Genomic DNA, 26,746 nt, shown 5'->3' with positions numbered 1-26,746 from the left:
CATCCTGAAGGTAAGTAGCGGGCTTAGGGGGAGGTTTAGGCATTAAGGGGGGGTCTGTTAGGTTTAGGGTGCAGGGAGGTGGAGGTTAGGTTTAGGCACTAGGAGGGGAGGTTAGGTTTAGGCACTGGGGAGGGAGGGTTAGGATACCAACCAACAAAGTGTCGATATTTTAACCACGTTGGGGTGCCAGTGTCTGGATTCTGAGCGCCGGGATCCTGAACGCTGGCATCCCGTACCCATCCTTGATAAGGAATATATAAACAATTAATGGAGAACTTTGGGCAAGTGGTACTCTCTATAGGCCAATGAATTTTGACAGGTACTTAATAAATTGAGGATTACTGTATATATTAGTAAGTGATCTAAAAAGGTAATATTAAGAAACTATGAACACATCAAATGGTGATTTAGGCATTTGCGCTGAAGTCAATGGAAGTTTTAACTAGCCCTGTCTTACGGGCACTATTCTCACCTTAGTGTGGACTTCTGAGAGGTTTTGGAACAGCAGCACCAGCAAGTTAAGGTTTTGGTACCTAGCACGCTGCTCATTCATTCTACTAAACTGTAATCAAGGTGACTGCTCTGAAACCTTCAATGACTTGTTCACTGATTCACATTCACTCTAGACAGGGATGGGGAACCTCAGGCCCGGGGGCCGTATAAGGCCGGCGGAATCATTTGGTCTGGCCCTCTGAGCTTCTTTCTGCTAGCCTCATCCGGCTAGAAGGGTGCCTAGACTGGCATCCTGCAGCCAGAATCTATGCAGCAGTGCCACCTGGAGCATCCTTAGGAAGCTTCACACAGTCACACCGCTGCCCTTACAGATCCCTGGAGCATCCTCATTGCTGTAATCACCGGTGATTCATGTATAACCGAGTTAAATATAGGTGTAGAAATAACAATATATTTCTGGCTGACCAGTGATCATTCCCACCGCAGCAGCAGACAAGGATGCCGCAGTCATTTATAATACAAGGTCCAACATGTCTGCTCCTGGCTGGCAAATGTAAATCGGAGAAGCTGTGGTGCCCCCAAGAAGAACGTATGCACAACTTACCAGCCGGACAGCTACAGGTAAATCCATTCACCACGTCTTTACAGAGTCCACCATTAACGCAAGGGCTGCTGTCACACTCATTGATGTTCAGCTCACAGAACGTACCAGTGAAACCTGAAAAGGGAGGAGGGGGGTTTGGTAAGAACAGGATTGTTAAAATCTACACCCGTAATAAAACCACAGAGCACTCCAACAAAGCTGCGTGCTGGTTAGGAGCATCTCACCCGCCATGCAAATACAGGTAAATTCTCCAATGCGGTCCAGGCAGGTGGCGTCATTCTGACAAGGGGTGGACATGCACTCATTGACGTCCGTTTCACATCGAGGCCCTGTGTAGCCCCGACCGCACTGACAGTGGAAGGTACCTTGTGCGTTCACACAGCGCCCAAAGTGTTCACAGGGATTGGCACCTGCAGGAAGAACACATTATAATACCCCAGTATAGCATTGGCATATATAATAGAATGTATAGATATATACAGTTCTATATAAAATGCTAATCTCAGCCTCATCCTAAATGTAGATGTTTTTCTTCTAATATAGTACTGATCATCAATATTCTCTTGATATTTACTAGCCTGGGTCACAGATAAAATCGCTCTCCCATAGACCTTCCTGAATGAACCAATCGCAGCCCAGCATTAAGATGGTGGTGCACATTACCTATAGAGCATTCATCGACGTCCTGGTCACAAGCTCCCCCTGTAAAACCAGAGGGGCAGGTGCAGATGGCCCGTCCGTTCACTGGGTTAGTGTCACACATTGCATCCTTGTGGCATGGATTACTAACGCAGGCATCTTCAAGGTGACATAGCAGACCTGCAAAAACAAGACATTTAGACACAGGAAACCTAACTACTGTAATGATGGAAGTCAGGAAATTGCAGATTTATCAAGCTGCTTTTAGAAAGTGTGATCTATAAACAGATAAAGGTGCTCAGATAATCCGCTGTGGAAAACAAGCTGAACAAGGGCATCTTATCTATTCATTAAAGTCAGTGTTGTTGGGATGTAGGACATACTTCAAAATAAACATTGAGGACGTTAGCTCAGAACCTGATTTCTGGTTTCTTAATAAGATAGAGGGTCCTGTGTCTTTATATAAAAAAAAATCGATTATGAAACACCTCAACAGTGCTGCCAAGGCTGTAATCCCCGTCCACTGGAGATCACCGAACCCCCCCAACCATAGCTGAGTGGTTCTCCAGATTGGATATCTATATGTCTAAGGATGATCTTATGATGTCTGGTGCTGCTAGAGATAGAGAGTTCAGTGAAATATGGGGACCATAGATTCTGTTTAAAGTTTCTCCCTCCTATTCAGGCCATTTCAGTGGAACTTGTTGATTCGCCTCATATTTTAATACATTTTTAGGATATTATCTCGGGTGGTTCCCTTCTCATTCCCCCACTCCCCCTTTTCACCCTATGTTCTGTTCCAGGCTTTGTTGTATATTTTTGACTTGTCTTATATTGTTTGTGATGTATTTTATCTTGTATAATAATTTAATTTTGTGGAATACTGTGGCTGAGTTTCTTCTATTTTGTTGAAATAAATAAAAACTTTTAATGCAAAAAATAAATAAAAATAAACATTGAGGCATCAAAAGAGCAAAAAGTAGACATTCAGACATAAAAGACAACATTACCAGTATATCAATAGAACAATGTGTTATAAACTGTGTTGTGCTAACATGCTATAACATCACATTATTAAGTAAGGCTTCTTTAAACCAGCAATATGTATGGGCTGTGGGCCTGATTCAGAGCCGCTCGTAAGCGGCCGCTCGTTCGCTCTGAGCGATGTTCGCACAACTGCGCATGCGTATGGGTCGAAATGCTCATGCGCAAACTAGTCATTGCGATCGGAAATCGTGCGCTCGCAAAACAGCGAGGGGCTGCTAATTTGATTGACAGAATGTACAGTTTGTGGATGGTAACAGGGGAAGGTGTTTGAAAACGGGGGAGTGGAGATCCGAACGCAGGCGTGCCAAACTGTCAAAAGGGCGTTTAATGGGAGTGCATAATTAGTAAAGTAGCGTCATCGACCACGTCACTTGGTTGTCTTTTAGCCTGAACTGCTCGCAATGATAGAGGTAAGAAAATCCTACCACAAGCACTGCGAGCAGTTCAGATGCCTTTCTATGTACCCGATTAATGTAATAAATACCGGAGATGACGTCTGATGCGAACGGCAAAGGGGCATCTTTACAAAATAGCAAGCGCATTTTTCGTTCGCTCGCTCAGACATAGAGGCGTCAACAAAACGCAAAGAGCGAGCGCTCAAATTAAATAGCCGGCCCCTTTTTTGGAACGACTGTCCGCAAATAGCGTCCAGCTCTGTATCAGGCCCTGTGTTCCTATTTCAGTCTGCAAGTGTCCACTATGCTACAATTCTCTATTCTCGTCTGTTTTATTAATGGATACGTTCATCTTACTAAAATCAGACGTTATTTATTTTTTCCCTTTTACTTTATAATTGTTTATACATCACCACAATTGTGTTTGATGAGAGAGCATAGTGTAATTGTATATTGTTCAAGACACATTTTAGAGTAGAGTTAAGCAACATTTGGCCCTCCCCACAGTTATTACAGGGCCATCAGTCCCTGCATGCCCTGCTGCCAGAATAACCCCCCCAAAAAACTCTTCACTGACTTGATCCTTGGCTCTGCTCTTACCAGTCTTGCCCATGGGACACTCGCAGTAAAAGGAGGCCACACGATCATGGCAGGTGGCTCCGTTAAAACAGACGGCGATGGCACAGTCATCAATGTTCTCGCTGCAGCTCTCCCCTGTCCAGCCATTCACACACACGCAGGTGTGTCCTCCCTGAGTGTTAAAGCAGGTTCCCCCATTGTGGCAGGCGTTGGGCTGGAGCTGACACTCATCCACATCTTCAGTACAGAACTGACCTGCGGAGAGGTATGAAAACATTTGTACGTACTTCATGATCAGGAAATAAATGGTAAACGTTTTTTGTTTTCTGTCTTGAAGTGGCTAGAAGGAAGGCGTAACTCCGTAGTATCTGCAGCTATGGAGGAGGATGAGGACACATCACTGTTATGCTTTACAATAGCTTACATTGTGCTCTTTGTCATGGGTCTGGATTGTCAGCGGTCGGAATGCCGCTGGTCAGAATACAGACAGTGCCATCCCGACAGTCAGAATACAGACACCCACAGGTAAGAATGCTAGCACTAACCCTAACCCCTACCCTAAGTCTCTCTCCCCGGTGCCTAAACCTAACCCCCCCTTAGTGCCCAGCCTAACCCTAACACCACCCCTAGTGCCTAAACCTAACCTCCCCCCCAGGTCCTAAACCTAACCTCCCCCCCAGGTCCTAAACCTAACCTCCCCCCTAGTGCCTAAACCTAACCTCTCCCTCCCAGCACCCTAATCCTAACCCTCCCGGTGCCTAACCCTAACCCTACCCTTAGTGCCTAAACCTAACCTCCCCCCTAGTGCCTAAACCTAACCTCCCCGCTAGTGCCTAAGCCTAAACTCCACCTCCCCGCAACCTAAACCTAACGCTCCCTCCCCGGGGCCTAAACCTAGCCCTTCCTCCCCGGTTCCTAACCCTAACCCTTCCCCTAGTGCCTAACCCTAACCCTTCCCCTAGTGCCTAACCCTTCCCCTAGTGCCTAACCCTAACCCTTCCCCTAGTGCCTAACTCTTCCCCTAGTGCCTAACCCACCCCTAACTGCCGATACTTACCTTCGGGATGCCGACGGTCGGGATACTGGTGCTGGCATTTAGACCGCCGGCATCCTGTACCCAGCAAGACATTTCTGTTTAATTTTAATCGCTTGGAACCTACTTCAGAACCTGACAAACGGGGGACAGTCCCTACAAATAATAGGGGGGAGGTTGTCTAGAATGAAAATATTTACTTCAAAGTAGGAAGTGATGCATTACCTCTACATTTCATCTACTTGCAACATTTATAGAAACAATGTAATTGTCTTAAATAGGGATTTTCCTTTAACTCCAGACCAAAAGCTTCTACAAAAAGGTTTGGAATTGTCCAATAACAATACACATCTATAGATCAAATAACACCAATCATTTTTAGCAGCGTATGAAAAGTTTCAACAAGCTCTGGCCGTGCCACAGCAAATCTCAGTTCATGATTTAAGATGGGGTCTATTAAACTCATGTTAATGTTTAACTGGTGACGTTGTTTAAAAAGGAAAATTAATGCAGTAAAGAGGGTCCTGAAACCCTATGGGCAGATGGAGTACCTGGAGCATCCTCTACCCTGCACTTATGGGGTAGTGTGACCACCAGGTCCCTGCAGAAATCACTGGAAGGTACTCACTTCCTTCTCTTACTGCACTCACTAAGCACAGCACTAGTGTCATTGTGAGAGAGACATGGGGACTTCCCTAGTTCTGAAGCCATTAAAGATTACCCACTGCGAATGGAGGAAAGACAGCATGTAGCGTTTCTCACACTGGACGGGATGTATTAAAGGAAAAATGCGGTAAAACCCCCGTTTTCACCGCATTTTCGTATGTACTAAGCCCCGGCCACCCTATTATCGGTGCGGAGGGTAACGTCAGAAAAACCTGGCGTTACCCTATTGAAGCCTATGGGCTTCTTACCGCATCCTGCACCCAACGCTCGCCGCTTTGCAATCGCCCAGCACTGGCCCCCACTATTCTTAGTCTCCTAGTCACCGGTCTGTGCTCCTCCATCTCCTTCTCCTCCAAATCTTCTTCCGGGTGCAGGGAGGAGGAGCCCAGGGCTTCCTGCACAGGTCACCGGCAGTAAGTTCCGGGGGCTCGGAGGGGGCGGAGTGCCACGGAGACCCCCCCTCACCCGGCGTCGGCTGCTTCGCAAAGGGCAGCTCTTATCGCAAGAGAATCCTTTGCAATACTAATCGCATATGCGATTAGTAAGGTTGCGGTGACTGGCGGGACGTACACCACAACTTTAGTACATCCCGCCCAATGGGAGTTGCTGGTGATGGCTAATTCACTACCTGGGTTTATGCCATAGTCAAAAAAGAAAACTCAACTAAAAAAAAAAAAAAATTTAGACGATAGGAATCAGGGAGCTTCATATGGGTGATTAATCTAGGGAAATAATCTGAGCTGGAAAACAAAGGGTTTTGGATAGGAGACACCTCCTACGGGGCTTACCTGTCCACTCTGGTGCACACTGGCAGTTATAGGTGTTCACGCCATCCACACAAGTGCCACCGTTCATACACCTGTGGTCAGGGCAGTCATCTACATTTTTTTCACAGTTTGAACCTTCAAAACCTGCAGGACAGAGCAGAATAAAGACATATCATATATAGGCCTGCGGACAAGGACTTGACAAATCGCAGAGTACATCAAGCTCCCGCTTGCGCTTCCCCACCTGGCAGGCAGACACACTGGTAGGTGAGATCACCGGTCGGTCGGCAGGTGCCTCCATTTTGGCATTGAGAAGGTGAGCAAGGAACATAGGTGGACTCGCACAACTGGCCGGTGTAACCACTTGGGCAGCGACAACGAAAAGAACCGGGAGTATTAAGGCATTGGCCTCCATTTTGGCAGAGCCCAGGTGTCCGGCATTCATCAATATCTGTCCTACAACTGCGCCCCTGGTATCCTGTAGGGCAGGTACAGTTGTATCGTCCATTCCAATTAGAACAGCGGGCACCATTCTCACATGGGTGGGAGGCACAGGCATCAATGAGTGAACAATCTTGCCCTGAGAAGAGTGAGACCATTGTACCAAGATGAGTTACAGCTGGACAATTGGATGGATAACCTCGCCCCCCAAGCAATTACAGGTATACAAGGAGTACTCACCTCTGAAACCTTTGGCACAACTACATTCATACTGCACAGTGCCACCTCTGATCGAGCTTTGGCAGGCCCCACCATTAACACAGGGAGTTGGCACACATGGATCTTTAAATTGGCAGTACTCCCCCAACCAGCCAGAGGTACATCTGAAAAGGAATACAATAATCACTGAGACCAATGCACTGCCATAGACTAATCTATTTAGTGACGCAAAATGTACAGCATATGTAGGCCCCATGCACCAGTCCGTTCTACGCAAACACGGCTGCACCTAGAGATAACCAGAACTGGTACCAGAATCCCCAAAATCCTTTGTAGACCACATGGACACAATAGATAATAGTCATGGCAAGAAAATAGGTGCCAGTATTTCCACTTAACATCCAGAGGCAAAGCAGGCAGCCTTAATATATCTTCCTTCAAAGTGGAGAATAAAGGGGCTGTCCCCTCCCCCAGCACAGTAATAGGGAGACTCCCCTGGGTTCCCAATACCTGAAGCTGGATAGTTATTACACCGCTATGGCTCACAGCTAATAGAACAAGTTGTCCATACCACCACCTCTTCATTAGTGCCACCTCTTCAGGGCGTTACAGATGGTGTAATGGTTAGCATTACTGCCTCACAGCACTGAGGTCGTGGGTTCGATTCCCACCACGGCCCTAACTGTGCGGAGTTTGTATATTCTCCCTGTGCTTGCGTGGGTTTCCTCCGGGTACTCCGGTTTCCTCCCACACTTCAAAAGCGCTGCGGAATATGTGTGCGCTATATAAATAACTGGTAATAATAATAATTAGTGCTGTAATGAATTGGTTATGGATGGAAATTATACTAAGGAGGGATTTTCACAATAGTGGATCCATATAACCTAAATGGTGAGCACTTTGTACATGTAAGCTGCATCTATTTATACATTATAATGACTTACATTAGTTATACATGTATTTTATTTGCAGTTTTGGAGCCGCCATGAGATCTCTTACAGAGCAATGTACTGCGCTGTATATATGCTGAGACACAGGACCATCCATGACAGCGGTGCAAGAACTACAAGTGGTAGTGAAAGCAGTATAAACCTCCATGCAGAAATAAACATTTTCACCAGCATCTGCCACAAACACACAGATAAAAATAAATCAGATAATGGACGCTCTGTGGGAAGACGTAGGGGCGGACCATGACCACATTGAAAAGCGTTGGGAGGGCGGTAGCACATGAAACTTTATTTGGCTCTTTGACAATAGATCCAGCTTTTCAGGCCTAAGTTTCTCAGTAGAAGAGTTTAATCAAATAAAATACCAAGCGAGGAGAGATGCAGACATAAACGTAAGGGAACGAAAGATGATAAAATACAAAATGGAGAAAAGATCCAATGATTATCCGCCACGCGACAGCATGCAACACGTAGGGACACTTAGGAAAGAAATATTTGGGATGGAGAAAGCTGGAGCCAGGACACTACATAGAGGGAGCCGCCTGTCAGAAGCGGTGGTAGAGAACGCAGAACAAACATTCATAGATGCCTGGGAGACCAACAGTGAGTCTGAATGCCAGTAAAGGTCAATGGCCAAGGGAGCATAGTGTTCAGCCATGCAAGGAGAGAAGGCCCTTTTCTGCAGACATTTCTGTGCTCCAAACAAACAGAAAACAGGGATCTATAGAAGGGAGGGGGGCACAGTAATGTACTAGAAAAAAAAAAATACAGTGAAGAAAAAAACGATAAATGAAATATGCGTGAAAAAGACAGATTTAAGTAAACAGGAAAGAAGGAGACGGAAGGTGGGGGGGATGGAGATAGCCAGACACAAAACAGCTGGGATGCGTTAACACAGCGCACACATTAACCCTTTAATGGCTGCAGAAAGGACGTCTGCTCTGCTGCTTCATGGAAGCAACCAGTAAGTCCTACTAAAAGATGGATGCCATGAGAAACAGCATGCCAGCTTACCAACTCAAAGTCCTCAGTCTGTAACCATAGCAATTGCTATACATGTAGTTAATAAATCCACAGGAATCTGGAAGACCGCCTCACAAACGTCTCTAAATGCTTCTTGGTTCCTCTTAAAACGTTTTTGAGTAGTAGCTTCAAAATATATATTGAGGAAGTGTCAGGAATATGCTATAGCAGGCTTATCTTCCTTAAATTCTTGTTCCAAAATATTCTGCATCGGTTTAGAACAGGGATGGGGAACCTCAGGCCCGGGGGCCGTATAAGGCCCCCTGAATCATTTGGTCTGGCCCTCTGAGCTTTTTTTCTGCTAGCCTCATCTGGCTAGCAGGGTGCCCATAATGGCATCCTACAGCCAGAATCTATGCAGCAGTGCCGCCTGGAGCATCCTTAGGACGCTTCAGACGGTCACACAGCTGCCCTTACAGCTCCTGGAGCACCCTCAGGATGCTCCGGCAATTGCTGTAATCACCAGCGATTGTGGCCCTGCATAATGTTATATATATCAAAATGGCCCTCAGCAGAAAAAAGGTTCCCTACCCCTGGTGTAGAACCAGGGACATATGATATTATAGGGCAAAGCAATGAAACAGAGGGCCAAGAGTTCCGACCGATAAAGCTAACAATCTAAAAAGGCAATATGATTTTTTTTTTTTTAGCACATGCACAAATTAAAGTAAATAAAAAACAGGCACGAATATGTTAAAAAATAAAATCCCATATAATTACAATGGAATGTTCTGCAGCCCTCTTATGCGAGAATAAACTTCTAATTTAAAATGAAAGAAAAAAAATCTGTAGACTTGTGCCAAGAGAACCGCTGCCAAAACATAGAAACGAGAAAAGATAAAATAAATAAAAATGTTCGAAAGAGAGGAATGAGGAAAAAAAAAAAAAAAGGTATCCCATAATCCACTGCAGATCTAGAACTAGCGAGACTTGGTTTTCTGAAATGCATGCCAACCTGGAACTGGAGCTATTGGGGGGGACTACAGGAACAAGAACGCATTGCAGGCGGAACAAAGCCTGGATGGGACAGGTGGATAAATCAGTACAGATGAAAACCAGATGTTCCTGCTCAACCCCAATTTCCCACGATCCCCGAGCTTACCCCCCTTCGTGAGACAGCTGGCCTTGAAAATAATTGTACAAGCGGGGAATAAATATTTTAGTTTCACCCAGCTCTCTGCTCTTTCCAGCAGACCATACACAACCAGAAAGAACGTTAAAAAAAAAAAAAGTAATAAGTCATAAAGCAGTTTCTCATCTGCCTTCCAGCTTCCTTATCATTAGAATGAAATCTGCCTGGGGCCCAAGGATGGCATCACTGCAGCTTAGTGTGGGCTGGTGTAACATGACACAATGATGACAGGTCCCCTACAAGCATTCAAGCAAAGCAAATCATCCTGAGTAAAGGCAAAATTGCCTGCAGGACAATGACTTCATCTATTAATATAGGTGTTCTAGTAGTCGCTTTATAAGAGGAGAAGCAGTAATCCTGGGACACAGGTGTCCTAATCAGTGGGGGCATATATGATATTAATGTCTGCGCTGGCTAGCGTTCAGCACTCCACCCCGCTCTCACCCGCACCCTGCGCCACTAAACCGACCTGTTCAGCCAGTTCTGCCTGACAAGTGTTCTCACAACAGGCTGTTTTTTACCCGTCTCATGTGGGTCTTTATAAGCTTTAAACTGAGAGATTTGTGTGTAAGCATTTGCAAACATTGACTGTGCTGTAAGATCATAGGGTCCATGGCTCACATACTCACACACACAAAAGGAGCTATAGATATACATTAATGGCCCCGCTCCCACGCTCCCTCTGTGCACAGCATGGAGAGAACAATGGCTCATGGGCCAGGGGGGTAAAGACGAAAAACAAAACAAAAACAAAAAAAGGAAAAATAAAATGGTTATAACGCTAGGAACAGAATGATCAACAAATAAGTTGTACGCAAAAAATATACTTAACACTTTAATGACATATATAAAATTAATAAACTTAACAATTTAGCACTTTTACTTTTAGCAAATCTATATTTGAGCTCACACCCCCTTGTCAAATTAGTATTTTTAATTGTGTATTTCTTTCTCTCTATTTTTTTAATAGAGCAAAAAGCCTCTAGATATTTTGCAATGATAAGTCAGGTTGTTGTAGAATTCATGGTACACTGCTCTTCTAGACAGCCGCCCCGAGAAGGGCTTTGGCCATCCCAGAGAATGGCCACTGTTTTGGCTCCCGGGGCCGGTTGATAACTGCAGACTGCATATGAATGCATTATTTTAGCATGTTCAAATACTGGTTACTACAAGCTGGCACTGCCTGGAACCAAAGAAAACCCTCTATGTTACACACCTATTGGTTCTAAACACCTGCAGTGTATGGCAAGTTGTATGAACTTTCTGTAGTGTAAAGCTTGCCAAAGTGCGAGCAAGTGTCTAAATGCAATAAAAACATGCAATACATAAGATAAAATGCTTCAGGATTATTGGATTTCGCAGATGCAGACACCGGAGAACTAATTCCTATACTCTACGCAGCTGTATAACCCAGGAGTGCTCCCAGCTCCCATACAGAATCTCTCTACACACTCTCCTAGCCTCAGCCATTGTCTAATGCACCTGTCAGACACTCCCTGGTACTTACTTCTTCTCCCCACACACACCCTGAGAACACAACCTGTTCTACTCCTTCTGCCAAGCTTTGCCCTACGGTGTGTAGAGACCCATCACTTCTAAACATGAACATAAAGAACAATCAGCATCAGTGCCAACCTTGTAATACACACAGCTATAAGTATACAGAGCCAACCCGCACTTCTTACTGTACAATATGTATACACAGCCAAGTAAATCTGCTACTTACACACTGCTATACAATATGTACATACTAGATCAGTATCCACCATAAACACTACTATAGAATATGTATACAGTATACTGCCAGCCTAGTCCTACTCACACACTGCTATATAATATGTACATACAGCACGGTACCAGTCTCCTCCCCCCAACACTGCAATACAGTATGTACATACAGCACAGTACCAGTCTCCTCCCCCCAACACTGCTATACAGTATGTACATAGAGCATGGATCCAGTCTCCTTCCCCCAACACAGCTATACAGTATGTACATACAGCAGGGTACCAGTCTCCTCCCTCCAACACTGCTATACAGTATGCACATAAAGCAAGGTACCAGTCTCCTCTCCCCAACACTGCTATACAGTATGTACATACAGCACTGTACAGTCTTCTCCCCAAACAATGCTATACAGTATGTACATACAGGATACTGCCAGCCTAGTCCTCCTCATACGCTACTATAAAATATGTACACACGATACAACCAGCTTGTTCCCCCGAGCACACCGCTATATAATATGTACACTCAGTATACTGCCAGCCTAATCCTACATCTCTATATAATATATACACTTTATACTGTCAGCCTAGCCCTCCTCTCACACCGCTATATAATGTGTACACTCCGTGTACTGTCAGCCTAGCCCTCCTCACACAACGCTATATAATATGTACTTTATACTGTCAGCCTAGCCCTCCCCACACTCCGCTATATAATATGTACTCTCAGTATACTGTCAGCCTAGCCCTCCTCACACACCGCTATATAATATATACACTTTATACTGTCAGCTTAGCCCTCCTCACACCGCTATATAATATGTACACTCAGTATACTGCAAGCCTAGCCCTCCTCATACACAGCTATATAATATGTACATGCCAGCCTAGCCCTCCCCACACACCGCTATATAATATGTACTCTCAGTATACTGTCAGCCTAGCCCTCCTCACACACCGCTATATAATATGTACTCTCAGTATACTGCCAGCCTAGTCCTCCTCATACACAGCTATATAATATGTACTCTCAGTATACTGTCAGCCTAGCCCTCCTCACACCGCTATATAATATGTACACTCAGTATACTGCAAGCCTAGCCCTCCTCATATACAGCTATATAATATGTACATGCCAGCCTAGCCCTCCTCTCACACCGCTATACAATATGTACACTCAGTATACTGCCAGCCTAATCCTACATCTCTATATAATATATACACTTTATACTGTCAGCCTAGCCCTCCTCTCACACCGCTATATAATGTGTACAGTCCGTGTACTGTCAGCCTAGCCCTCCTCACACAACGCTATATAATATGTACTTTATACTGTCAGCCTAGCCCTCCCCACACTCCGCTATATAATATGTACTCTCAGTATACTGTCAGCCTAGCCCTCCTCACACACCGCTATATAATATATACACTTTATACTGTCAGCTTAGCCCTCCTCACACCGCTATATAATATGTACACTCAGTATACTGCAAGCCTAGCCCTCCTCATACACAGCTATATAATATGTACATGCCAGCCTAGCCCTCCCCACACACCGCTATATAATATGTACTCTCAGTATACTGTCAGCCTAGCCCTCCTCACACACCGCTATATAATATGTACTCTCAGTATACTGCCAGCCTAGTCCTCCTCATACACAGCTATATAATATGTACTCTCAGTATACTGTCAGCCTAGCCCTCCTCACACCGCTATATAATATGTACACTCAGTATACTGCAAGCCTAGCCCTCCTCATATACAGCTATATAATATGTACATGCCAGCCTAGCCCCCCTCTCACACCGCTATACAATATGTACACTCAGTATACTGCAAGCCTAGCCCTCCTCTCACACCGCTATATAATGTGTACACTCCGTGTACTGCCAGCCTAGCCCTCCTCACACACCACTATATAATATGTACACTCCGTGTACTGTCAGCCTAGCCCTCCTCACACAACGCTATACAATATGTACACTCAGTATACTGCAAGCCTAGTCCTCCTCACACACCGCTATATAATGTGTACACTCCGTGTACTGTCAGCCTAGCCCTCCTCACACAACGCTATATAATATGTAGACTTTATACTGTCAGCCTAGCCCTCCCCACACACCGCTATATAATATGTACTCTCAGTATACTGTCAGCCTAGCCCTCCTCACACACCGCTATATAATATGTACTCTCAGTATACTGTCAGCCTAGCCCTCCTCACACAACGCTATATATGTACACTCCGTATAAGGTAAGCCTAGCCCTCCTCACACACCGCTATATAATATGTACTCTCCGTATACTGTCAGCCTAGCCCTCCTCACACTCCGCTATATAATATGTACTCTCAGTATACTGTCAGTCTAGCCCTCCTCACACACCGCTATATAATATGTACTCTCAGTATACTGTCAGCCTAGCCCTCCTCACACAACGCTATATATGTACACTCCGTATAAGGTAAGCCTAGCCCTCCTCACACACAGCTATATAATATGTACATGCCAGCCTAGCCCTCCCCACACACCGCTATATAATATGTACTCTCAGTATACTGTCAGCCTAGCCCTCCTCACACACCGCTATATAATATGTACTCTCAGTATACTGCCAGCCTAGTCCTCCTCATACACAGCTATATAATATGTACTCTCAGTATACTGCCAGCCTAGTCCTCCTCATACACAGCTATATAATATGTACTCTCAGTATACTGTCAGCCTAGCCCTCCTCACACCGCTATATAATATGTACACTCAGTATACTGCAAGCCTAGCCCTCCTCTCACACCGCTATATAATGTGTACTCTCCGTATACTGTCAGCCTAGCCCTCCTCACACTCCGCTATATAATATGTACTCTCAGTATACTGTCAGTCTAGCCCTCCTCACACACCGCTATATAATATGTACTCTCAGTATACTGTCAGCCTAGCCCTCCTCACACAACGCTATATATGTACACTCCGTATAAGGTAAGGCTAGCCCTCCTCACACACCGCTATATAATATGTACTCTCAGTAAACTGTCAGCCTAGCCCTCCTCACACCGCTATATAATATGTACTCTCAGTATACTGTCAGCCTAGCCCTCCTCACACACCGCTATATAATATGTACTCTCAGTATACTGTCAGCCTAGCCCTCCTCACACTCCGCTATATAATATGTACTCTCAGTATACTGTCAGCCTAGCCCTCCTCACACCGCTGTATAATATGTACTCTCAGTATACTGTCAGCCTAGCCCTCCTCACACCGCTATATAATATGTACTCTCAGTATACTGTCAGCCTAGCCCTCCTCACACTCCGCTATATAATATGTACTCTCAGTATATTGTCAGTCTAGCCCTCCTCACACACCGCTATATAATATGTACTCTCAGTATACTGTCAGTCTAGCCCTCCTCACACACCGCTATATAATATGTACACTCAGTATACTGTCAGCCTAGCCCTCCTCACACACCGCTATATATGTACACTCCGTATAAGGTAAGCCTAGCCCTCCTCACACACCGCTATATAATATGTACTCTCCGTATACTGTCAGCCTAGCCCTCCTCACACACCGCTATATAATATGTACTCTCAGTATACTGTCAGCCTAGCCCTCCTCACACACCGCTATATAATATGTACTCTCAGTATACTGTCAGTCTAGCCCTCCTCACACACCGCTATATAATATGTACACTCAGTATACTGTCAGCCTAGCCCTCCTCACACTCCGCTATATAATATGTACTCTCAGTATACTGTCAGCCTAGCCCTCCTCACACTCCGCTATAGAATATGTACTCTCAGTATACTGTCAGCCTAGCCCTCCTCACACACCGCTATATAATATGTACTCTCAGTATACTGTCAGCCTAGCCCTCCTCACACTCCGCTATACAATAGGGTGGGATGCATCAAGCATCTCATTTTGGATGCGATACATCCAATCACTGATTGCAAGCATAAAGTGTTTAGTAACGTCGTAAGCGTGTATAATCGCAAATGACAGCTCTTTCGATAAGAGATGTTCTTTGCATTGTGCAGACTTCCGGTTATGTGACCGAGGAGTCCTTCTGTGCATGCACAGCAGTCATCCGTGGCGGACACTGGAAAAGTACCTATTCGCTCACTCTCCGAATACAGTAAGAAGCCCGTAAGCTTTTATTAAACAATGCAACCTATAGATGGTGCTGCCTATGGGGTACAAGCTCTGGAAAGTTTCGCTAGCCAGAGCATGGTGCAGATAGGGAATGCGATCAGACCTCCGAAAACTGCAGTTTTCAGAGTTTTGACGGCATTTTGGCCTTAAATGCATCACACCACAGAGTGGAAGAGGAGGCTGGCCTTATACAGAGGCTACATACTGCACAGCTGTGTGGGAGGGTGCAGGCACTCTATACATATGATATAACGATGTGTAATGTACAAGCTGGTCCTACGCTCTATGTACAGATTGTATAGCGGTGTGTGAGGAGGAGACTGTACTCCGTACCGGAGAGGTGATTACAAAGGCAGAACAATGCAGACATTTTCAAAAGCCAGATAATTGGGGAGAGCATCAAAAGTGCTCTCCCTGCCCCATACTTGCACCAATAGACTCGGGGGCCCTTCATATGAAATAGGGGAGTCCCTGCTTTAACATGATGTGAGCCCTGAGAAATCAGCATTATGAAGACGAGGGAAGATAAACTTAAGGGGATCTTAATTTGAAGTATCTGGGTGTAAAACCTGGCGCTTACAATTAGGTTTATGCCTAACATTTAAAAAGGGAAATGATTCTACCAGCAAAAGATGGCTAATAAAACCATTGCCATTTTAAATATCGAGCATAAACATGATTGCAAGCGCCAAGTTTCAGAACCAGACACTTAGTAAATAAACCCCTTAGTGTTTATTGTCTAGTGCTCACCAGATAATATGAACCAGCATTGCAAAATACTAGTACAGCTGGAAGATGGAGGTCGTCACTTAAGGTGTCAATCTCCCCCATTATGGCACTTACATACTCGGGGACACCCTTGATTAAAAGAGGGGAGTTGCCTCGGTTAAACAATGTGCCCCTGTCTACTGGTAATTACCAGACAATGACACCCCGACATCAATAAACACAGAGGGCCCCCCTCATTTAGGTTGTCTATTCTGCAAAATGTTATGCACTGTTCTGTTACCAGATTACTACTACACATTTTATGCGTCTCATTCAAACATAAAAAACTGAAAACTGAAAACCTCTGTAGAATCCCCTTTTTCCTGGTTTTAAAATGGTGGAATAATGAAGAACCAAAAAGTATTTCTTCATGGAGGTAAGAAAAACACAAAAATACACATTTGCTTTGAGTTCACTCTTTGATTTTGGTCATCTGGGCAGATTGCTTATATTTTCCTCAATCAGCAAAGACAAACTATGCAGAACCCACACAAACTAGACCTTTACATTTCTGCAAAAAAAAAATTAAATTAAATAATGCCATTAAATAATTACTGATATTGGGGGCAATTCAATTCTGAGCCAAGGATGTATTGTGCAATTCCGGAACGGCACATCATCCGGCATAACAAGTTCCCCCTCGCACCCCATGGAGATGCAAAAGAAAACATACAGAGGGCGGGATGCGCTAAACGGAAAATGCGGTAAAACCCCAGTTTACCGCATCTTCCGTATGCATTATTCTCTTGGCCGCCGGGCTCCGATGCTTTTGCTGGCGTTACCCTATAGAAGCCTATAGGCTTGCATCGCGTTGCTATGAGGGATCCGATCGGATCCCTCCCAGCATGCCCTGCGGCCGCTGCGTCACTCTGCTCATGCGCAGATGGAAACCCGGGTCATAAACCCTGAAGTACACGGTGCAGGGCGGATCGCAAAGGACAGTTCTTATCGGAAGAGCTGTCCTTTGTGCTACTGATCGCATATGTTAGTGCATATACGATCAGTACAAATGCGAAGCATGGCGCTAAGTATTGCACGGTGTTAGTGCATCCCGCCCAATGTCAGCACTACCGTAAACAGACGATGTCTGTGCAGCATGCCCGGCAGCACATTGCTTTGAAATTAATATACCCCATTGATATTGGAACGTGAACAGCCCAAAAAGCTCCAAAACAGGCTCAGTGGCGAGGGAGATAAATGTAGGCCTGTCCCTGGCAGTGTTATAAGCAGCCAGATATACATATAGATAAAACAGCCACATTTGGCACCATTTACATGAACAGAAACAGAAATATATACATGCAGATAAACAATGGGAAGGACATGCTCACACAGACAGAGGCACACAATTATGTATTTAGCTCTTTCGGTAACAATTTTACTCTAGGCCAGGGCTTCTGTACCACCAACAGGCCATGTTTTGTGGATTTATTTTAATCATGCACAGGTGAGAACTATTTCACTGGGTCAGTAATTATCCCTCCTGCTTCCACAGACAGAAAGGGGGCGATTGAATTGTGGTGCGCGCCCCCTGCTGGGCATCTATGCGAATAGGCACCCAATGGAGTCATTCAATTGTTTCTCCATTCGGCCACCCATTAGCATTTACCACGCCCATAGCGGCTAAACCACTTTAAAAAAAAAGAGGTTAGGGCTCCCAAAAAACGGGACTTGACACACATTTCTTCTCGCACCTCAGCAGGCTGCGACAAGGAATGTGTCCGCCCCCCAGCAGCTTTAGGTGTCTGAACAATTGAATCGATCGCTCCGTCGGACGCCTATTCGCATAGACACCCAAGAAGGGAGCGCGCATCACAATTGAATCGCCCCAAAACATGTCTTATACAGAAAGCTTGAGGGCTTAGGTTGAGAACAACTGCACTAGACAATGCCCAAAAGAGTCTTAAATAAAGTGTATATAAACCAAAGCGGTACCTCTAGCAAAATATTAAGGACCCGATTCAGACTCGCTCGCTAAGATGCATACTCTCGCTGCTGCCGATGGTATACATGTATTGCTGTGCGCATGTGCATACCTTAGCGAAAGTTCACAATGCATTCGCTCGCTGCGCATAGACAGCCCAGTACAGTGAGTGACAGGAGAAGCCATTTGTAGGTGGTAACAGGGGCAGGCCAATAAAAACGGGGGAGTGGAGGTGCAAACGCAGGCGTGCCTGAGCATCTCAATGGCATTTTAGAGGTGTGTATAATTAAAAGACAACATCATAGTACACATCACCTGGCTTGTTTTTACACTGATGTGCTTGCAGTGCTTGCGGCAGGCTATGGTCAACCTCAGGCGCTGCGATAGCATCCGATGTACTGATGGTTGCATACACTTCCTGGACATGACGTGCACAAGTGGGCGTCTTAAAACAGGCTGGTGGGTGTCTGCATACACTATGTGATCGGTGTCTAAGAAATACTGGGTGTGCTAATGCATCGCTGTGTGATAGCACTGCCTACGCAATCTGCATACACATCGTGTGAGAGGCTCTGAATCAGGCCCTTAGTCTATAAAATGTATTGGGCGCTCCTGGGCAGTGGTTATTCAGACATCAAGATATTCTATTATTATTAGTAACAGTTTCTTACATAGGGCAGCATATTCCATTGTGCTTTACAAATGGAAATAACATTAACAGAACAAAACTGGGCAGTAACATGACAGACATAAAGGTAAGAGGGCCCTGCTCGCAAGCTTACAATCTACGTGTTATGGTAGTGTTATGGGAATGACGTTGAACGTGATTGCACACACTGAGGCCCCATTGCTCACATTGGAGGCCATACTCATACAGAGAACCGGCCCCCTCCAGCAAGCCCGGGCCATTAGTACCTGCTCCCCCACTCCTCTCTCGGTGCCCCTGCTTTCTAGTAGCATTAGCAAAAGCTGCAGATATTACAGCTCCATAAGACACAGACACGGACGGAGCTGCATCCGACTGAGAATCAGCCTTTAAGTGATAACTGGGCTTCCGAGCGTTACAGGACAATCCCAGCAGTTGTCATCGGAAAGTAGGACTTTCATTTATAAATGAAAAAAAAAAAAGAAAAACTGGGTCAGCCCTGGGACACAAAGTTAATAAAACCATAATATTAGGCCCTTAACTAATGTGAGATCTAAAAGTAATTAAAAACTATTATAGGAGCCTGATCCTCTTTGTCCTGTTAAAGTTAAAATGAAGGGAAAATAAGTATTATGCCACAACTACACCATCCAATCATGACGTGGCATCATCAAATCATGGGAAACCGTGTCCTCCTTCAGCCACAGAAATCGGGACTATGCCACCTCGAGCGCGAAGTGATATTGGGTGCACACAGAAATGAAGCATGGCATTCACAGAAGGGAAACGTCACAGAATATGGATGTTCGGGTTCCATCCCAAGAAAAATGGGTCATTTATGGCTGCATATAAGCATTGCCCCAATGTTACTTACGCGCAGGCAGCTTCTCCATTTGAATACATTGTACATTTTACTCCGTTCTGACACGGTCTGTAGCTATCCAGGCATTGGAACCCTGTAAATGAGGGGGAAAAAAAAAATTGTATTACATAGTACTTTAACGATAATCCCAACTAAATCCATATACAGGGCCCCTCCCCTATGCACAAATCCATATACAGGGCCCCTCCCCTATGCACAAATCCATATACAGGGCCCCTCCCCTATGCACAAATCCATATACAGGGCCCCTCCCCTATGCACAAATCCATATACAGGGCCCCTCCCCTATGCACAAATCCATATACAGGCCTAGGATCCATTATTGGGAAAGTGTGGGATATAGGGCTCTCCAGAAAAGGTTTTTCTGTATTTGGGAGCCTCATACCTAAAATATACTTAGATTTTTATTTTCGTTTTAAATCCCAAATTGTCCACATACTATCCCTCCTCTTCCCCTGTACAGCAAATGGGCAGCACTCCACTGAGAATACCTGCGTTATCCAAGGTGGGCAGATACTGGTTACATATTGGGAACAGGTTAGTGTACAGCATTACATTTACTATGGAGTCCTGCTCCAGCGAGTTCCACCCTGCCCCTTACCAGTAACCTGCAGACGATGGAGGCAGCCAAATTGGTTCATAACACACACATATATACATACATACACACACATATATACATACACACACACACACACACACACACACACACCTCCCTCCAAAAAATACATATTCCTAGCAGCAGGAACGCTCATTCCCTCACTATGTAATTACTTCTACTAGAGGAAACCATTTGTATGTTTAGAATACACTGTCAGTAACGTGCAATAGTCGTACACTCATAATACCTATGCTACTACTATGGAATAGGATCAGTCTATAATTCATCTCACAATTAAGAAACTTGGAATTTGGCCAAAATGAAAACAGACTTTTTTTTTTTTTTTTAATATTTAAAGGGGAATGGCCATTTTATCTCTGCTCCATTAACCTCCGGATTACAGGCCGTGGAATAACACATACTACGACTTTTTTGCTGCGTTATAAAACAACAGCCAACACATTTTGTGCGAGTCATTTCTTCAATACTAATACAGCCCTAATAAAAAGGCAGTAAACTGCGGCGGAACAGGGTTAATTAGACATTACAGCATTACTTTTTTCTGTTTTGATTTAGGGTGGGGAACCGTGGGAATGTTACACCTCCTCGGATTATTTACGGGGATACAAAAATACGGGCGGGGTTTCGTTTTGTGGTTTGTGTTAACCTGAAATCCTAGACACATACCTGCTATTGAAATGGGACAATGCCTGCGTCAGGCCCATTGTGATCCTATTAGACAAGGGTGCTGTTACTCTATCCATACATTTCTGACAGGGGTTGTGCCTTTAGGATCGGCCTCCAAATGTTCCTACACTGGACATCCAACACTGCCTGCTCAATAACACACCGGTTATGCTTACTTATAGCAGCACCAGTGCCTGCACCGAGGACAATATATCACTTCTCTATGCCATGTTATTGGGCGTATTTGGAGTAAAGATTATATAATGTGAATTACCGAGTTGGCCACACACAGACACATTATGTTATTTTACATGAGAGAGAGGGGAGTCACATGACCAGCAGGAACATTCCAGCGCAACATCTACTGCACAAGTCACATTTTCTAGTCCTCACAAGTTAAATGTCCTCAGACCAAAGGGGTAAATGGTAACATACAGATGTGCCCCCTTACATTGCTGCTGCTTTCGTGTCAAACAACCCCTCTTGGCATGCCAGGTCCCGTGCGACTCTCTTTTTCTCCCGAAAATGCATCTTAGTTGCAATGGGGGCGGTTCAATTTAACACTATTTGAATAGCGCCGGGAACGAGTTCGGTAGATGCAGATAAAGGCGCCTAAAGCCGGGTGTTTAGTTGTGATAACATGCATTCTCAGACTTTAAGTGCCGGCCACGATGCTGTTAGTGCACCTGCTAAACCCGAAAACAGCGTCGCTGCAATAGTGTAGTCGGATTTCTGCATGCACCTCAGGAGATGCACACGGGAAGCCGGCTGACATTAAACGGACAGCCGGCTTCCCAACTGTCATATCCCGGCGAGGGTGAAATGCCCGGCCCCGCTCATTTCACTGACTTCACTGACGCCAGGAGACCGGCGCCCGGCATCCCGATCGAAGGTTGTTAGGTTTAGCGCACCCAGGGGAGACTTGGGGTTAGGCACCCCCCCGGGGGACTTAGGTTTAGGCAGCGGGGAAGGGGGGGGTTAGGGTTAGGCACTTACAGGGGGGATTAGGGTTAGGCACTTGGGGGGGAGGTTAGGGTTAGGCACCCCTAAGGAGGGTTAGGGGGGTTAGGTTAGTCCAGTGGTTCTCAAACTCGGTCCTCAGGACCCCACACAGGTCATGTTTTGCAGGTCACCCAGCAGGTGCACAGGTGTATTCATTACTCACTGACACATTTTAAAAGATCCACAGGTGGAGCTAATATCTCACTTGTGAGGAGACCTGGAAAACATGCACTGTTTGGGGTCCTGAGGACCGAGTTTGAGAACCTGTGGGTTAGTCTATACTTACCTTACAACGATCGGGATTTCCAGCGCTGTCGGGCTCACGCTGCCGGGATCTGTTCCAGTGTCGGGCTGCCGCTGCTGGGAATCGAACCGCCGCCCCCCCAATGCAACTAGGACTCACCAGGACACTGCACTGAATACATTGATATGTGACACTTGCATATCTGAATGTGACTGAGTCTGAATACAAAGTGCTTTTTTCGGGTGATAAAGACGCTGAGAGCAAGCAGCTCGCTTACACCAGGTGTCTTGCGCTGCATGGCGTATTGAGCCTAGATGTATGCGGAAACATCACAGTTTGTGGCTCTATTAAGTACATCTGCAGTGATATACATTTGAGTACAAAAGTCCAAAGTTACAGTATTACGATAGAGTCCCGCATTGTGTTTGTGAATTTATAGTGTATAAATAAAGCTGTGGCAATGATGGTCACGGGTCACTTGAGAAATTGTGACCCATCCCATGTACTAAGAAGGTGAATATTCTGTGGAATACTTAAAAAGCTTGTTCAATGCACTGTGAGATTTGAAGTGGGATATGTGACTAGAACCAAGGCTGCATTCAACTATTTCATGTGCCAAATAGTTAGGACATGTGTATAGCCCCCTTGCTGAAAATCATTTACAGAAATATTTTAGCCATCCGTGAAGGGCGCTGTTGCAGAATAACCAATGGGCCTGTTTTTGTTGTTTTTTTAACTAGCCTAATACAGACAGAAAAGTGAAGGTAACATTGGTGCCCCAACCTTATATCTGATCTATCAGTCAAAGCGAATGTAGGGAGTATGGTAGCAACACATGGTGCAGAAAAGTGGAGGAGGACATTTTAGGTACTGACTGACACAAAAAAGCGCATGAAATATTGCAGTAATAATAAAGGGGTCTAGTTACTAAGCAGTGTTAGGAGACAGAGTGAAAAGTGATAAGAAAGTGATAAGGTGCCAGCCAATCAGCTCCCAACTGTCATCTCACAGGCTGTGTTTGAAAAATGACAGTTGGGAGCTGATTGGCTGGCACCTTATCACTTTGTGATCACTTTTCACTCTGTCTCCTAACACTGCTTAGTAAATAGACCCCAAAGCGAGTTCCCGAAGCAGGGTACCAGAAAAACGGTCCTGAAAACGACTGCAGAAATGGAAAGTAGGAGAAGAAGACGCACAAAAAGGAAAAAAAAAAAAGAACAAACAAAAACACTAAAGGAATAGCAAAGGTTTCTTCATAAAAAAACAACTACATTGAGAAGTAGGAGGAAAAAAAGTAACATAAGTAAGTAAAAGGGTCCATGGCTGGAACTCAGTTAGGAGGAAGGCGGGGATAGTTGGAGGAGCTGGAAGGAGCGTGGTCTGCATTGTGAAGAGTGGGGGCCATGAGAAACAAAAGGAGTGAATGAGCCAATTTATCATACTTTCTGTAGAACGTATTCTTCACTTGCTCCCAGTGCGCTCTGCCCTCTGACCTCAGATTGAACACAAGAGACCGTCTGTGATGGCAGCTAGGGACCAGTCCAGGTTCTCTGCATGCCGATCGGCTCAGCTGGCGGCATGCACAAGTTTGCTGCATGGGTTACACCTTACAGGGATACGTAAGGAGGAGAGTGAAGCTTGAAGTACAGAAAGACCGGGACCTGTGGCATATGCATGGCATAGAGCCAACAACAGGGGAGAACTGGATGATTAGCAGGGGTGGGGGATAAGGGGGGGTTGAGGGCTGCAAGAGCTAGTCTGGCGACAGAGCACAATGGAGTGAGTGAGCGGCAGGGGCCAAGAGGACTCTGGGAGAATGAAGGGTAGAATGCAGAAATGCAGGTGGAGGAGTGAGCGCAGGAGGGAGGGAGAAAGAAGGAGATTGGGAACAGATAACTTTCACTGTATAGGCAGGAAGGATAAATGAGGGGAGCATGAAAACACAATTAGCACATACATTTTCAAATCGTTTCTATTGAGAGTCGATGCATCCAAGCACATCTCACACACACCTTGCAGCAATGCAATCTCCAGCACGTTTGTGGGATTTCAGTTCAACAAACTTTTTGCGGTCTTAAAACACACCTATCTCGTATAAATCAACATATAAATCCCTGACAAAGTAAAGAGAAAATGACAGGGCATGTAACAAGGTAGGCCTAAAATCTATGTTTTTTAAAAATGCACTCAACAGCTGCTATACAATGAATAGGCGTACTGCACCGCACATAGGCACTGATTCACCACACATCGACCAATCAGGCCCACAATTCACAATGTGGGTCAATGAATGGGGAAAAACATAGGGCGTAGAGGCTGGATGCACAAAAAAGTACCGACGTAAAAGGAGAAAATATGACGATAGACTGCTCACAAAGCGAGTATTAACCATGTAATGCAGATATAAAGACACCGAAAGGAGCTATTACTTATATCATTAGCGCATTGAGAAAAACGGGTTTTGTTTTTAAAAATAACACAATAAGGGGGAAAAAAAAAAACCATGGAAAAAAAAAACGGACTTTCCCTTTGCCCTTAAAAATGCGCTATACCCAGCATACCATTTGATTCAATATATAAAGGGATCCTCAAACCAGTCATTTATATTTATAAAATCTCAGGCACAGTGATGGCCATTGACGTACCTAACATTGTACAATGTACCCCAGTGCTACATCCAAGACTTTCAGTCTTATCAACCATTTTATGGTCAGAAATAAGATGAGTGATATGCCAGCCGTTGGCGTTGCTTTATCTTATTAATTTCTGGTGAACATATTTGACATAAGTCTTCTGAGCCAGAGGCAAGCTGCCGTAACGTATTTATCAGCCGGAAAGGGACCAGATAAAACAAAGTGCCATGCAATGGAACACCACAGTGTATATGGTGACATTAGAAGCAATGGTTTAGAAGATACTGTCACCACTATGTACACGCCTTCTACGACAACACGCATAGGGGGGAGATTAATCAAACCTTGGAGAGAGATAAAGTACCACCCAATCAGCTTCTGTCACTTTATAGGCTGTATTAACAGTTAGAAGCTACTTTGTTGGAACTTTCTCTCTCTCCCATAATCAAAAAGAGTGGGTAACAAGGCCAAAGTCTGCGTCAATAAGAACTGCCGCCTCCTCCAAGGCAAAAATCTCATTTCAAATCTCCTCACATAAGACAAATCAGTGAAACTTTTAAATGCGAGTGAATGTCAGTAAATGTCTCTTTTAGACAATGCCACTTGTATAATTAGGATTAGTGATTCGGTCAGATGAAGCGGACATCTACACCAAGCGGTGGAAGACATTTTGTGAACTGGATCAATTGCTGCGATAATGCAGCCTGCCTTCTAATGACTTTGGATTCAGCACACAAAATGTCCGTCTCCACTGAGTTGTAGCAAATGGCTGCAATTTCAATAAAGTTTCATCTGAATATGGCCAGTCTGGCGCTAACCCATCAAAACATCTGATAACCAACAGAAGCTATTTTTAAAGGAAAAAAAAATGAACAGCGTGGTGTATGGGTAGTTTGCAAAGTATTAAGAAATGAAAAGAATAATAGTAACAATTCTCTCTCGCTCCCTCTTTTTTTTTTTTTTTAAGTAACTTTTCTGCTGAGCTTTACAACCCCCAGGCCCAAAACTTCACCTCCGTCTCCAGCACTTCTCTGTGGGAAATCATACTCCCTTCCTGGATCACATTACACACACATTCATTAACTGTACTTTCAGCACATTCATATAATTGTGTTTTAAGCGCACAAACGTGCAAGTAATAAAGACAAACACGTACGGGATGGAGAGGAGCAATACAGAGTGCAGGGTGGTGTCTGGAAAGAAGGGGGAAGTTAGTTTCTGCAAGTGGAGGAGGTAGGACAAAAAAAAAAAGCTAACATTCCCCTCACGCAAACTTTTTTTTTTTTTAAATTTATGTGTTGAAAATATTAAAAGTTGCTCCAGGACCTATGTTTTGTCATCTCAACACCAGGAGAATGCTTAATACTGTACACTTCTCACTACAAAAATGAGGGGGATTAGTGAAGGAGATATTAGATATAAAATGGCGATTAGCAAAAGAAAAAGTACATATATATAATTTTTTTATTTTTTTTTATAACCTTGTGTCTAGTAACAGTAGAATTGAATGTCTGCTT

At 44.7% G+C, this 26,746-nt stretch overlaps 1 protein-coding gene across 1 annotated transcript in view; it reads right to left on the bottom strand.

Annotated features, from left to right (window-relative positions):
- Positions 1-26,746, bottom strand: part of NOTCH3 (notch receptor 3) — a 76,766-nt gene that overhangs the window by 24,377 nt on the left and 25,643 nt on the right. The window contains exons 2-9 of the mRNA XM_088480370.1: positions 20,054-20,135; positions 6,865-7,007; positions 6,428-6,763; positions 6,205-6,327; positions 3,739-3,972; positions 1,721-1,876; positions 1,282-1,467; positions 1,058-1,171 (exon numbers count right to left, since the gene is read on the bottom strand). Of these exons, the coding sequence (XP_088336496.1) occupies positions 1,058-1,171; positions 1,282-1,467; positions 1,721-1,876; positions 3,739-3,972; positions 6,205-6,327; positions 6,428-6,763; positions 6,865-7,007; positions 20,054-20,135 (1,374 nt within the window). The remainder of the gene's footprint in view (positions 1-1,057; positions 1,172-1,281; positions 1,468-1,720; positions 1,877-3,738; positions 3,973-6,204; positions 6,328-6,427; positions 6,764-6,864; positions 7,008-20,053; positions 20,136-26,746) is intronic.

The sequence above is a fragment of the Taudactylus pleione genome, unplaced genomic scaffold (genome assembly GCF_031769625.1).
Source record: "Taudactylus pleione unplaced genomic scaffold, aTauple2 ptg000253l, whole genome shotgun sequence".
NCBI lineage: Eukaryota > Metazoa > Chordata > Amphibia > Anura > Myobatrachidae > Taudactylus > Taudactylus pleione.
This window is presented reverse-complemented; position numbering and strand designations above follow the sequence as displayed.